The following is a 14,644-nucleotide window of genomic DNA, read 5'->3' as shown; positions in this document are numbered from 1 at the left end:
CTTAGGATCCTTCTGTTTCGATGTACATTATGTCCTAGTTAGCATCCCAAATGTTCATATTAACATCAAAATATTAATAATGTATTATGTAGGCCATGAAAGCGCAAAAACAATGTCTCTCTTAGTATTCTTGAACTAATGACCTTTAAACTCTTGCTATCTTAGATGTAGACTTTTTTTTTTAGAGCATAAGAGGGATAGGGAGGGTACAATGAACAGTTAAAATATAAACCTACGCTACTTTGTAATACAAGATAAAAGAAATGCCATAAGTACTGTGTTTTCACCTTCTCTCTCTCTCTCTCTCTCTCTCTCTCTCTTCTCTTTCTTTTCATCCCACTTTCTATCCTTCTCTTCCCTTTTTTCTTTCCTCTCTCCGTCCTCTCTTTCTTCCCTTATCCCCCTTTCTCTCTCTTTCTCTCTCTCCACTTCCCCTCTCTTGCTCTCCTTCTATTCCTCCCCTCTCTTGCTCGTAAAAAGGTGTTATATGTCTGTGTCCAGTAACAATATTTTAAGATACAAAAAAAACAACAATATCTTACGTTACTGAAACCTGTTCTGCAATTTAAGTTACTAACATCATCTTGACGAACACCTAGCCCAGTGTTTACTGATGCCCCGGATATGATTAATGACCTCACGAGACGTATAAATCTATATCCTAGACATGGAGGCCATATAAAGTCTGCGCAGTCAACAAAACATAGCAAAAAAAATGTTAAAGAAAAATGCGAAAGACCACACATTGAATTAGATTCGCTTTGATGTTTACTCACTTTGAGGTGACTGCAGTTTGAAGCTATACATTAAATTGACATTCTTTATTGTTCAGATTATTGATAGATCAGAGACTATTAACAACAATATTAGTAGAGCATATTACGTACACCACATTAGAGTGTGGAACAGATTAGTGAACCACATTACGTAGACCACATTGGTCTGTGAACCAGATTAGTATACCACATTAAATGTATGGACCACATTAGTAGATCATATAAGCCTTTGCCTTTTTGGTAGAACACAATAGAGTAAACTTTATTATAAGACCACATAAGTGTAAGCGTTATTTGTAGACCACATAAGTGTAGGCCTTGTTTGTAGACCACATAAGTGTAAGCCTTGTTTGTAGACCACATAAGTGTAGGCGTTATTTGTAGACCATATAAGTGTAGGCGTTATTGGTAGACCACATAAGTGTAGGCCTTGATTGTAGACCACATAAGTGTAGGCGTTATTTGTAGACCACATAAGTGTAGGCCTTGATTATAGACCACATAAGTGTAGGCGTTATTTGTAGACCACATAAGTGTAGGCCTTGTTTGTAGACCACATAAGTGTAGGCGTTATTTGTAGACCACATAAGTGTAGGCCTTGTTTGTAGACCACATAAGTGTAGGCGTTATTTGTAGACCACATAAGTGTAGGCGTTATTGGTAGACCACATAAGTGTAGGCCTTGATTGTAGACCACATAAGTGTAGGCGTTATTTGTAGACCACATAAGTATAGGCCTTGTTAGGTTGCTAACGTTTAAAGTCGTAGCCAACTATGCTTATCATATCGACAAATGTTTTAAATAGCTAGATGTTTTCAAAGCTTTAAACCAGGACATCAAAACAATTAAAGAAATTATTTGGAGCATCTAACTGCGATAAATAATGAGATATTTTTTTGTGTAAATGAATAAGAACAAGTTGGCTACAAGAACAAGTATGAGACTAAAATAGTTATAGGCTTACTAGAAGAATAGCCCGGCTTTACCTGGAAATGTACAAGGAAGTTAAAAAAACAAGGCTGAACATACAAAACGTCTGGCGGTGCAGTAACAAAAAAAAATGTAAATAATAAAATGAAAGACTAGATCTGCTGAAAGAGAAATGACATCGCGAACATTAAATGTTGAAAAAAAATATAATTCTCTGGTGACGTCACGTAAACGAAGAAAAATGATTTGAAGAGATGTACTAATAATAAACGGCAATTTGTAAATGACTTCAAATGTTATATGTTGTAATACAAAGTTTATTAATGATTTTGTCTTCTTTTTCCTCAGTTAAAAACAAATATTAGCCTAATATAAATAATCCCATTCTTGTTCGTAATTAGAAATAGATATAGCTATGTCTCTTATCTAGAAAACCAAATAATACACACTCACAAACATACGTAGAAAACATTTTAAAAATTAAGCCAATAAATTTGCAAATTTGCTGGTATGTTAAATTTGTCCGGACCATTTTTCTCATTCATTTTTATTTTCAAGTTTATTATTTCCCCTGGTTTCTGTTCTCTTGTTCGGGAAAATCAAACTTTCAAACATTGATTTTTTTTTTTTAGAAATCTATTAGAACAGTGATGCCCAAAATACGGCCCGCGGGCCACATCCGGCCCGCGACGTGGTTCTATCCGGCCCGCCGAATTTGTATGGATTGGTATCGATAGTAAGCCAACATATTTGTATGGATTGGTATCGATAGTAAGCCAACATATTTGTTTTATAAAGAAAGAGAGTGGCTCTTTTGAAACAGCTTTTGGAAATCAAACAAATAAGGCAACATTCTTGGTTTGAGACGCGATAGTTAGATTACACCTAAAGTGGAGGATTGATGAGAATATTTACCTAAAATGAGAAGAAAATGAGTCGGATGTATGTCTATTTTCTGTTGCCGCTGACGAGTCTACCGACATATCTGATACCGCTCAAAATTTTGGTAATTATTCCCTATTTTTTCACTTTTTCTTCATGTGGCCCGCGACTCGAGTGTCGGATATTAAAATGGCCCGCCGTCCGAGTGACGTTGAGCATCACTGTATTAGAACGTCGTGACTTGAAACTTCGTAAACCTATTCGAATATAGTTTTGTTTCTTAAGATAGAGATTCTAAGTTTTTTAGTTGAGGGTTGACATTTCTGGGGGAGTTAAAAAAACAACTTTTGGATGAGAGTATGCAATCTCTTTTATTGGATGTCTATCGATTGCAACACAATGAATGTGGGGGGGTGGGGGGGTGGGAGAGGGATTAAAAAGAGTGTGTGTTTGTGTTTGTGGTGAGCACTTTGTAAGAGTAGTATCCGTGTGTGTGTGTGTGTGTGTTTAAATACACTTTCAAATTGTTTTTAATTCGTAACTTTTGTTACTTTGAACAACGCTGTCAGGAGATAGCGAACAAGGACAATTTGTATCTGTTATGGAATTTACTTTTAGGGTGTGTTCACAATGAATCTCAACTAATTGAGTTAGACGTCATTTAAACATAGTGTTTTATATTACGCCCTCGTCATCAGTATGCATTGAGAATCACAGATGTTTTTAAAAACTATTTATGATGGTTAAAAGTTAATCGGAACGGAACTCTCTAAAGCGCCCTCCCAAACACACTCACTTCTGACCTGTGAATACTTAAATGATTGTTGTGTAGTTGAGTTAACCACAGGGCCACCACAGGCCCACAGTATAATGGGAAAACGTTACTTTTATTTGCCTTTTTTAAAAAAAGATTTTTAAGGCTGAAATCTAGACCTATATATGTATTTCTTTTACTTTTAAAATGTTTATAGGTATTTTCTTCTTTAATATAGTTAAGTTTATATATTCATATAACATAATCATATGCTTCGTTATGTCCTATTTAGACCTACAAGGAACAAGATGGCGACCAGCTCCTTTACGACATTCACTTTTGGATAGGCCGCTACAGTACGCAGGTACTTACAGATAAAACTTGTAGAATTTATAACCGTATGTATTTAGAAATTGTAATTTTTTGACACAGGCACTGAATGGAGTTTTTTTTAATTTTACGTTTATCTAGAAGATTATCTAGAAGATTCTACCCACTAATAACGCTTTGTTCTCATTTCTTAACACATCACTTAAATGTTTATTTCGGTGGTACCCAATCTTTTCCGGCCTGCAGGTCAAGGCCAAATTTACTACATTTTTTGTCACGGGCACATTACCGAAAACAAAAAAATGGTTGAGTCCAAGGGAACTAATTCTCGACAGCCTCATTGTGCACTTAGTGTAGAAGATTGGACTGACCGGACCTCGTCATGGTCTGGATACGGCCCCTCGGACCGTGGTTTGAGTGCCACTGATCGTGATGAATATTCATTGTTTTTTTTTTTTTTGTTTAATGAATGGCGGCATGACTAGCTCATACTAATGACTCTTTAAGCTAACCAGCTGAAGCAAATAAACTAGTAACCAGGGCATCATTTTGTGCACTCCCTGCCTTAAGATTTTTACCTCTTCGGGATTAAGAACGGGCAGACGGAGCTACAGCCCAGGGGAATTTCACAAGAATGTGGCCCCAAATACGAGAAAACTCCTTATTTCAACGGGTCAGCAACTTTTCAGTTCTTATTGTTTTATATTTTCTTAAACGACAGTACTTTAAATCTTACAGTTGGCAACACTGTTGAGGTTATAACGTACCCGCTTATAGTATGTTCGCATTCCCATAATATACTCCGGATTTACGTAAACCTTATGTATGTTACTCTTTTTTTTTTTTGCTACTAAAATATGCAGATGAAATAATTTTATCAATTTCAAACGAAGGACATTTAATTTATAAATAATTTCTTTTATAATATGGCATGCATTTAGACAGTAATTTTATTAGTAATTTGAATTTTTAGCGGCCCCCGTAAGGGGAAAAAGCCGCTATTAGGTTTGTGCAAAATGTCCGTCTGTCACACTCAGATCTCGAAAACTAGAAGAGATATGAAAAATAATATTTCATCATTAAATGCGGCTTGAAAAGTTTAGGTGCAACGGCTACTTTTGGTTTTCTAAAAGCAAACCGTTTAATTTATAAAATTAATTATGCAAGCGATTTTTTCATAAAAATACACCAATTCTAAAACAATTACGTAAATGTAAGGGAGGCAATGTTACAATATGCTAACAAAGATGCACAATTTTTGTGTATTTTCAGTATCACTAAGTCAAATATATTTAAAAAATGTACACGAAATGTTTACAACAAAAATAAATAATAGTTAAAGATGTTTTTTCTGGTCAACTAGCTGCTAAAATTAAAAGAAAACATTTCTGTTTGTTTATAAAGGCTAATAATGCATTTTGTATGTAAATATCACGCACATTTTTTTTTAATGGACTTTTTATGCAGCGATTTTCGTGCAGTAGCGTAACGTCGCTACATGATCAGGTGCTAAACCAATTCCTTAAACTTTTTTAAAAAATCAGATTTTATTTATTTTTGTTTAGTGCCCCCATCCAAATAAAAGAAGATTATTTTTGTGCGTTTTGTCTGTTGGTCGGTCTGTCCGTCACGATTAGATTAAAAAAACTAGAACTCTAAAAGCTATTGAAAATCTGTTTACACTTTAATGTTCCTCCCGTAACATCTCAATAGTTTTAAGTATCTAAAAATTGATTGTTCCGGATTTTTGTGTGCAAAACTAATCAACCCCAACAAATGTTTGTTTGCTCTTCTAATTTATATTACATTCAATTTCCATGCTTAAACGTTGCAAAAACACATTATCAATAATATGTTGTTCCGTTTTTTATGTAAATAGCATATTAATGCTAAATCAAAATCTCTATACTGACTTATATTTCATTAAGTGTAAAAATGTTCCGGATATTGTTTTATAAAGCATGAATTATGCCTAATGATTGTTTGAAATCGCATAATTTACTAATATTACACTTATATTATTTGACAATAATTTGGTTACCAATATCAAATTGTTCCGTATTTTCATCTTTAAACAAATTTTAAAAATATCGACAATAGATTGTTCAGGGCTTTAAAAAAAAGTAATTTACTAGAATTGATTACTGAAAATTACTTTTTAGACATTTATTTTTCTTGCTAAAACATAACATAGAAGTTTTGTAATCGATAAAGAAAGTTCCGGATTTTGTTTCTTACAAATCGTCGCCAGAAATTTCCGAATTTATTTAAAAATCTACTAACGCCAAATAATTGTTTGAACTCCCTCTTCTAATTAATTAACAAATAATCTTCTCATTTACGAAATAATGTTTTTACGGATTTTTATGAAAAATATTTTAACTCACTACTCTCTTACAGTACATTTAACTTTCTACCTAAAACATTATAAAATCTAATTATCGTTAATATTATGTTCCGATTTTTAAGGAAAACAGAATCCAAACACCAAAGTAAGGTATGAAAATCTCTCCACATGGCTGTAGTACATCTAATTTTTATACGAGACCATCCAAAAAATTTAATTAACGGTATTACATTTAACTGAAATTCTCTTTTTCTTTTACTATTTATACAAACATCCGGAACAATCTATTATAAACTTTTCAATTGTGTTCATACCTAAAAATTATTGCGATGTTTTGAAACGTAAAATAAAGGTTAATCAATTTTTAATAATTTTTAGTTGTTGTTTTTTTTATATCAAGATGATGGACAGACCGACTGACAGACAAAACGCAAAAACAATGCGGGTTTGATCCTTTTTAAATAAATTCTATTAGAACTCAGTGCACCAATGTCTATGAACCCTCGTTAAATATCTCGTGTAAATAAAGACATTTTTTTTTATGGTACCGGTACTAGCCTATTGTGAGGTAATGGAATTTTTTTTCTTTGACGTCATATGAATGGACTCTTTAAATGTAATGTTAAAAGAACGCACTCGTCGCACCAATGTCTATGAACACTCGATAAATGGCTCGTAATAATAAAGGCGATTTTTAGTCTAGCTAGGCCGTGTGACGTAGTGTTTTTTTTTCTTTTGACGTCATATGGAATGAATTCTTTAAAAGAAATGCTAAAAGAACGCACTCGGTGCACCAATGTCTATGAACACTCGATAAATGGCTCGTAATGATAAAGGCGATTTTTAGTCTAGCTAGGCCGTGTGACGTAGTGTTTTTTTTTTCCTTTGACGTCGTATGGAATGAATTCTTTAAATGAAATGCTTAAAGAACGCACTCGGTGCACCAAAGTCTATGAACACTCGATAAATGGCTCGTAATGATGAAGGCGATTTTTAGTCTAGCTTGGCCGTGTGACGTAGTGTTTTTTTTTCCCTCTGACGTTATATGGAATTAATTCTTCAAATGAAATGAAAAAAGAACTCGGTATAGTGATGTTTATTAAGCCTCGTTATGTGACTCGCGTTTAAAAAAGGAATGATATCTTGATTTAGATCTAATCTAGATTTTTTAAACTAGATCTAGATTTTTATTACAGTATATCTAGATCTGGATTTATATTCTAATTAAAATTATTCTAGATTGTAGATCTAGAATTTCTAGATCTAGTTTAGACTAAAATAGACTAGATTAAGATTTAGAATTTCAATTTCTAAACTTAAAGTGTAAAAAAAAAAGTGTAGATTTTCATTTCCAAACGTTTTGATCAATATTGTAATGTTTTAATATACTAAAACTAATCTACTATTTTTTATTAAATTTAAATTTAAATTTACGGCAAATGAATCTATGAAACATTATTACTTTTGACCATCAAAATTAAATCACCTCTTGAATATTATTTGCGAATATGCAGATCCGACAGGGATCCGACTTCGACGGGGGCCGCCTCTGATTTTGTGTAACACAAACTCTCTTTGTAATCTTGTTATAAAAGCTTTCGAAAAAGTGTAGGGGCCGCCACAAAAATTCTGCCTCAAAGCCTCCAGCCCTCCACGTGCTTAAATCCGGCCCTGTTTACATGCAACAAGGTGATATAGGTACATTGTACACGTTGCTTGTTGACTTGTTTACTGAATCTCACTAACTTGTTTTATATTTTTAGAGTTGTGAGGCAATATATTCATAACTGAAGGACATAACAACCTCGCCCTCAGCGTGATAAGTTGTAGTTTCTACACTCCACCCTAAAGTTAGACACAGCAGAGTCTAGAGATAAGTCTCTCGCTAAGCCATCTGTATTGTACTCGTTCAACTCAGCAATGTCGTTTTGTACACAAATCTGTAGTCCCGACACACAGCTTTCCAGTGTGGCTCAGTACACACACACACAAGCTTATCCAGATGTAATATTTTAAGCCCGTAAGTTTAAAAGTGACATACTTACTTGAGAAAGTCAGAAATTTGTTTCGTTAGATTTCGACATAAAAGTTGTAATTATTTTCTGCGCCTCTATAAGATAAAGTCAAAGACTTCGTTAGGGTTAGAAATTTTTTTTTTCTACAAAGACTCGCTGATGCTGGGGTCGATGTATCCCACAAGTCTTTGAGAAAAAAAAAGATTAATAATCAATGGCTGCCTGGTCGTGGGATATAAGCTCTGAACTGTCGTTAGATGGTCTCGATTGTACCGGGATAAAAGTCTGCCTGTTGACATCCCCCGAAGTCCTGCGAAAGGTTTGGGCTAACGTGTAATAATTTAAATCACAAGTAACATCTGAGACATGTCAAACAAAACAAAAACAATACACAGACTAATTACACGAATGCTCATCGGGCCATAAAATTCTCTAACTCAAACAATTTTCTTCTATTTCCGCTTGTGTTTCTGTCTCTCTGTGACCTTGAAGGACGAGTACGGCACAGCTGCCTACAAGACGGTTGAGCTGGACACTCTCCTGAATGACGTTCCCGTCCAGCACAGGGAAGTTCAGGGTCATGAGTCTGAACTCTTCAAATCTTATTTCAAGAGCATTTCGTAAGAATTTCATTTTGTCTAAGTAGTCGAATTTAAGATTGTAGCAGAGTTTAAGGTTGCAGCACAATCTAAGATTGTAGCGGAATTCAGGGTTGAGGCAGAACGTACGATGTAGCATAATTTTAAAATTGTAGTTTAATTTGAGATTGTGGTAGAATTGAAAAGGCATTTTGTATGTATATTTAGAATATGGAATATTTCAGTATGCTATTTTAAAATCTACATTTCATACCTTCCACATTGATCAATTAAATATTATTTTTACATTTTTAATCTAATGTTAAGGTTTTATTTAGTGGAAAGTATTTTTAAAAATATCTTTTTTAAATAACTTTATTATCCTTTATTTGTAGCATGCTCTTGTAATTTCAATATTTTCCCCCAGCATCCTGAAAGGTGGTGCAGATACTGGCTTTAGACACGTTAAACCAGAAGAATACAAACCTAGATTGTTGCAGATCACTGGAACCAAAGTATCGGTCACAGTGACGGAGGTACTTCGTTGTTTTTAGTTTCTTCTTAGTTGACCTTTTGTTATGCTTGAGTTGCTGCTATGTATCACGTGATGTGGTGGCCCAAGGGAATAAAGCATTTGATAGCTGAGCAGTGGAACCCGAGTTCGAGCCTGCATTTTTGTATGTCTACATTTTAGGAACCTGCCGAGTCTATCCAGTTCTAAGTCATACTTACTGTCTCAATCCGTGCCCAATTATTGCACAGATTAAATGAAGTATTCGTAACAGTGGCGAAGCTAGGGTGGGGGAAGGAAGAGGGAGAATTTGAAAATGCCCCTCGGGCCCCCTTTTTAGGGGGCCCCAAATGGGTGGGGTTTTTTTACTTTAAATATTAAATATTACACAAAATGCAGGGCCCCCCAAAGAGGCTAAGCCCCCCGGGCCCACAAATGATGGCAAATTCCTAGCTATGCCCCTGATTTTTTAATTATTTTCAGACCTCTACTGTCATAACACTTAGAGGAAATGTTATAAGCCTATCCATAGTTAGGAAATAGTTGATCATATGTTAAGCAATTTAAAATAGGTAACATTTCTATTTGAATCATGCTGGGAAAAAATATTCATGAACCCAAATGAGAAAAATTTAAGATTGGGATAATATCGGGATGAACGATGATAATCAATTGTTGTTTGTTCGTTTCTCAAAAAAATTTCAAAAACGAACTAAATAGTAAGTCCGAAACTTGATTCTTTGAATAGGTTCCCATGAAGAGAGAGCGCGTGACTTCCAATGATGTGTTCATTCTAGACAAAGGTCTTGAAATCTTCCAGTGGAACGGAAAATCTTGTAACAAAGATGAAAAATATAAGGTAATTTATTTGTACATTCTGTGTTAGTAGCAGGCCTAATAGTCTTAATGTCTTCATTCATATCTCCTAACATGCATAGCTAAATTTGATAAGCTATAAAAGATTCTAATTTAATTAGATCAAGCTAACGTTGTTCATTTTTTTACAGGCTGTGCAAGTCCTCCAACAGATTAAATCTGAAAGGGGAGGCAAACCAAATGTTGAAACTTTCGATGAAGATGACAATGGAGTAAGTTCCCCTGATGTTTTAAATATTTATCTAAGTCAATCTGGTATTGTGAGAAAAACATTTCATCTAAATTTCTAAACTATTAAAATCCAAAGTTTCCTTTTTAAGATTTAAAACTATATTTACCATATGCAGCAGCCACAGAATATTTGAAATAGTAATTCAGATATTTGATCCATGGAACTTAAGGCTTATAAGGATCCACAATGCTGTGAAGGCACCACTTTTAAACCAATCAATCTATGAGGGTACTGGGTAGATAAATATGTATTGCTCATTTACCTCTATGGTTAACAAAGGTGCCATGTGGCCATCACAATGACCAACAACCTTTACTTCCTGACAATTCAAAATACACATTTAATCATACATCTTTAAAATTGTATTCAGACTTCAAAATCAGATCTAAGGCTATTATTTAATGTAACAAAAGAAACTACCAGCTGTAGTATTTACAAAATACATACTTTAAAAATTTTAGAAATAGCATATGTGAAATAAAATTCACTTAATTTGATTAGATTTTTAAATACTATTCCACAGAACATCTATTTTTGTTTTAAAAAAATATATTTCAATAAAATCCACTCTCATATTTCTGTTTGAAATTTAATTTCTTTTTAGGCTGGCTTCTTTGACCACTTTACTGATGATGATGATGATGACGATGATGATTCTGAATTTGAAGACGACAGCAAAACTCCTGAATTATATAGGTCAGTGTTTAAAAGTAGTTATAGTAGGCTATTCCTATATATTTTAAAAATTGTTTTTCTCTTTTCTTATATAGGTCAGTGTTTTAAAGTAGTTATAGTAGGCTATTCTTATATATTTTTAAAAATTATTTTTCTCTTGTCTCTTTTCTTCTTGCTTGCGACTGGACAGTGTATATATGAATCTTTAATTTAATCAGCTTTCTTGGTCTGTTCAATTCTTGCATTATATTGTGACAAAATTTAACAAACTAATTGACATTTAATATGTTTGGCATTGTATAAGACAATACACATATTTCAGATTATGTTATTAAATTGTGAAAATAATTTAAAAATAGTATAGAATCTAATTGGTTATTGAAGTATTTAGGAAAAACAAAAACAAAATTATAGGCCTACTAACAAAAATTTTTTGTCAAGATAAATGAACATTTTTTTGTTATTATTTCACCTAATTTTAGGACCTCATTTTATGCAGCTTTTTTTGTGTCCTATTTCTTTTAGACTCAGTGATGCTTCTGGTGAAATGGAATTTGAAAAATTGAAAGAGGGAAGAATTTTTAAAAATGATTTCAACAGTAAGGTAAACAGAGAATCATACTTTTAAAATTATATTTTAAAAATCCTATTTAAGTTTTAACTGCATTAAGACTTCTCATGCACCAGCCAGAAGTAGAAGATCGGATGATTGTTGAGAACCATGTAAATCAGCCTTTTTTCTTTTATGTAAAATAAATTAACATGTTCCTTATTTATTTTGATAGGATGTTTTTATCTTTGACAACAAAAAGGAATGTTTTGTTTGGATTGGAAAAGGAGCTTCAAAGGCAGAGAAACAAAATGCTTTATCTTATGCACATGTAAGTATACATACCACGGATTCCAAGACAAATTTAAAAGATGTAAATTAGCACAAGCAAATCATATTGCTTCTGATGCTAATTATTAATAATTCCTGCATACCTGCAAACTTGGCCTGCCCAGTGACCAAACTTGGTTTATCACTGCAACAGAAGTAAAGTACCATCAAAGCACTGTAAATTGTGAAATCCTCTCAAATATCAGAATTCATATTTGTGACTCTTGACTGACAGTGAGCAACATCAATCTACCACTGTAAACAATTCTTTGTCTAGTTCCAAAATTGAGTCAGGCCGAAGGAAAGGCTTTCACCAACATCACCACATGTAACATATTTACTGAGTTAAATAAAAGAGTTGATGGTTCTTTCTCTATTAATCTATCAATTTCTTAGACATTTCCATGAGGTTGCCACAATGAGACCAGCAAAGTATACCCTTGCTATCAGTAACCAGACAAGCTTTCTAAATAATGTTTTTTTTTTGTAAAATGTTTTACATATTTTGGACGCTCCTTCAGAGTTGAAGATAATTTACTTCCTAGTCCAAGCCTCCTGCAGGACAATGGGGGATTGCAGCGGGCAGGTTATGAACCCAGGACCATCAAGAAATTTGAATGACAATCCAGCATGCATACCGCACAACCAGGCAGTCAGACAGACCAATTACAACATCAATTCCATTTAGGGCTAGGTTTTCTAGTAATACTCAATTTTGTTTGTCTTTTCTCTACTAAAAGAATTTTAAAAATCACTTTTAATTTACGTTTAAATTTATCAGAGGCTTACCGTTTCATTGTATGTTTTTAACCTTGGTTAGGGCAATAATAGAATATGTATCCTTCGTTTGGGACCCCTCAACTCAAGAAAACATTAAGAAACTGGAACAGACACAAAATAGAGCAGTGAGATTCATAACAAACGAATATTCACATTTGACTAGAGTAACACCTTTAGTAAAATCACTAAATTTAGAAAGCCTTTAGGACAGAAGACTCAAAAGTAAAGTAGCAATTATACATAAAACACTGAACCATAATCTTCAAATACAAAAACAAAATTTAATAAAATACTCTGAAAGACACAAAGATAAAGGCACATTCCTCGTCCCATATGCTAGGACAAATTTGTACAAATACTCCTTCTTCCCTAGTGCTATTAGAGCATGGAATGGGTTGCCTGAGCTAGCCAGGAAAACCAGTGACTTGGCAAAATTTAAGTCATTGGTTAATATGCATGACTAAATGCATGACGCATAGGATGTAATCATCTTCTTTTTTGAAGTAACGTCTGTATTATATAAGATAAGATAAGATGTTTTTTACTCCTTTTTTTCTAATGGCTAATTAAATTTTTTTTCTCAAATTATAGAAATTCTTGCAAGTCTCAACTCATCCACTCATCCCAGTAACTGTTGTCTCAGAAGGTCAAGAAAACAAAAGTTTTAGATCGGCCATTGCTGCTTAATCTGCATCCAGTGTATATGAGACTAGTTTACTATTTTAGTGTCATGTTGTATACTTTCTGTCAGCTGATCCAGATACTATAGTTGTGCTTAAGAATGGATTGAAAGAGTACTTGTTGACATTTGGTTGGTTTTGTTGTAGGCATTTATTCAGCAAATAGCTTTACTCTTATTTTCTGACATTGGCAAACAGTTGACATTCCAATAAATAATATTTGTTTTTTACTTTTAAGTCTTAACATATTTGTATTTGGTTTGTAGAGAAGGACTTTCTTTTAAATTGGTTAAAATTGTTGATAGCCTTTTACTTGTTATTGAACAAAACTATAATAGCAACATTAACACTGTGATCATTCTGTGAATATTTGTCTAGTTAAAGAAAGTAGTGAATTTTTTTAAGTACATCATAATTGCAATATATATATTCTTGGATTTTGAGGCTTTGTTTTGTTATTATTATAAACGTATCAATTCATAAATGTATGCAAAGGTCTATACGTATAACTAGATAATTCAAAAGGTTGTAAGATTTGCAATGTAATTTTTTTTGTTATGGACTTTTAGATCTTCATATTACTTTATTACAATGTATACACTTTAAAATATTTGTTTTTAGAAATTAGTAATAGTAAACTTTTGTTAAAATTTTTTCCATCTGAAAGTATTCATTGATGAAGTTTGTATTACTTATGAAAGTTTTTTCTAGATCTAATAATCTAAGATCTGTCTCAATTTTAAATTATTACTATTTCTTATTTATATAAATTTGAAAAGTCCTTTAAACTTTGTATATGTTATACAAATATTAACTAATATATAGCTTTTTATATCAAATTGTGATAAACAAAATAAATAGCATAAACAGGACATGTTGGTTGTTGGATTGCTAAAAAATATAACAAAAAATATTTGTTATTGTTAATTTATTAGTTACAAGTTTAACTTATTTAATATTCAGATGATTTGCTGTCACTTTGTTTTACTTTTTAAGAAAAATGCATTCATAAATTGCAAGCATACTCTTTTTATTTAAATCAGTTCAGTTATCTTAAATCATCCTTATTAGTATACATTAACCTTCTAATTCTATTAATTCTATAAAAAAAATATTTGAATTTAAAAATTATATTAGCACAAAGCTTATATTAAGAGAATACCAATAATAATCATCTGTGTCTTTTTTTTAACAAAATATCATTTTCTGTTATAGACTACAAAAAATAAAAATACACATTAAAAGAATTTAAAGCTTTCAAACGTTGTTTCTATAGATCTACATGTCTGCTATTTGTTTAATATCAACTACACAGAATGATATTTATATTAACCATTATCAATCTATTTACAGCTTATATTTTAAAAGTTCATTAAATTCCTAACACTCAAACAAGT

The 14,644-nt window shown here is 32.6% G+C and overlaps 1 protein-coding gene across 3 annotated transcripts in view; it reads left to right on the top strand.

Annotated features, from left to right (window-relative positions):
* The window catches only part of LOC106078102 (gelsolin-like protein 2), a 40,989-nt gene extending 26,870 nt beyond the window's left edge, over nt 1-14,119 (top strand). For all 3 annotated transcript variants that reach the window (XM_056025276.1, XM_056025277.1, XM_056025279.1), the window contains 9 exons: nt 3,636-3,707; nt 8,528-8,655; nt 9,041-9,149; nt 9,873-9,983; nt 10,132-10,212; nt 10,837-10,928; nt 11,433-11,511; nt 11,693-11,788; nt 13,159-14,119. In XM_056025276.1, the coding sequence (XP_055881251.1) occupies nt 3,636-3,707; nt 8,528-8,655; nt 9,041-9,149; nt 9,873-9,983; nt 10,132-10,212; nt 10,837-10,928; nt 11,433-11,511; nt 11,693-11,788; nt 13,159-13,254 (864 nt within the window). In that variant the 3' untranslated portion in view covers nt 13,255-14,119. The remainder of the gene's footprint in view (nt 1-3,635; nt 3,708-8,527; nt 8,656-9,040; nt 9,150-9,872; nt 9,984-10,131; nt 10,213-10,836; nt 10,929-11,432; nt 11,512-11,692; nt 11,789-13,158) is intronic.
* Nucleotides 14,120-14,644: the final 525 nt, after the last annotated feature.

The sequence above is a fragment of the Biomphalaria glabrata genome, chromosome 4 (genome assembly GCF_947242115.1).
Source record: "Biomphalaria glabrata chromosome 4, xgBioGlab47.1, whole genome shotgun sequence".
In the NCBI taxonomy this organism is placed as follows: domain Eukaryota; kingdom Metazoa; phylum Mollusca; class Gastropoda; family Planorbidae; genus Biomphalaria; species Biomphalaria glabrata.
This window is presented reverse-complemented; position numbering and strand designations above follow the sequence as displayed.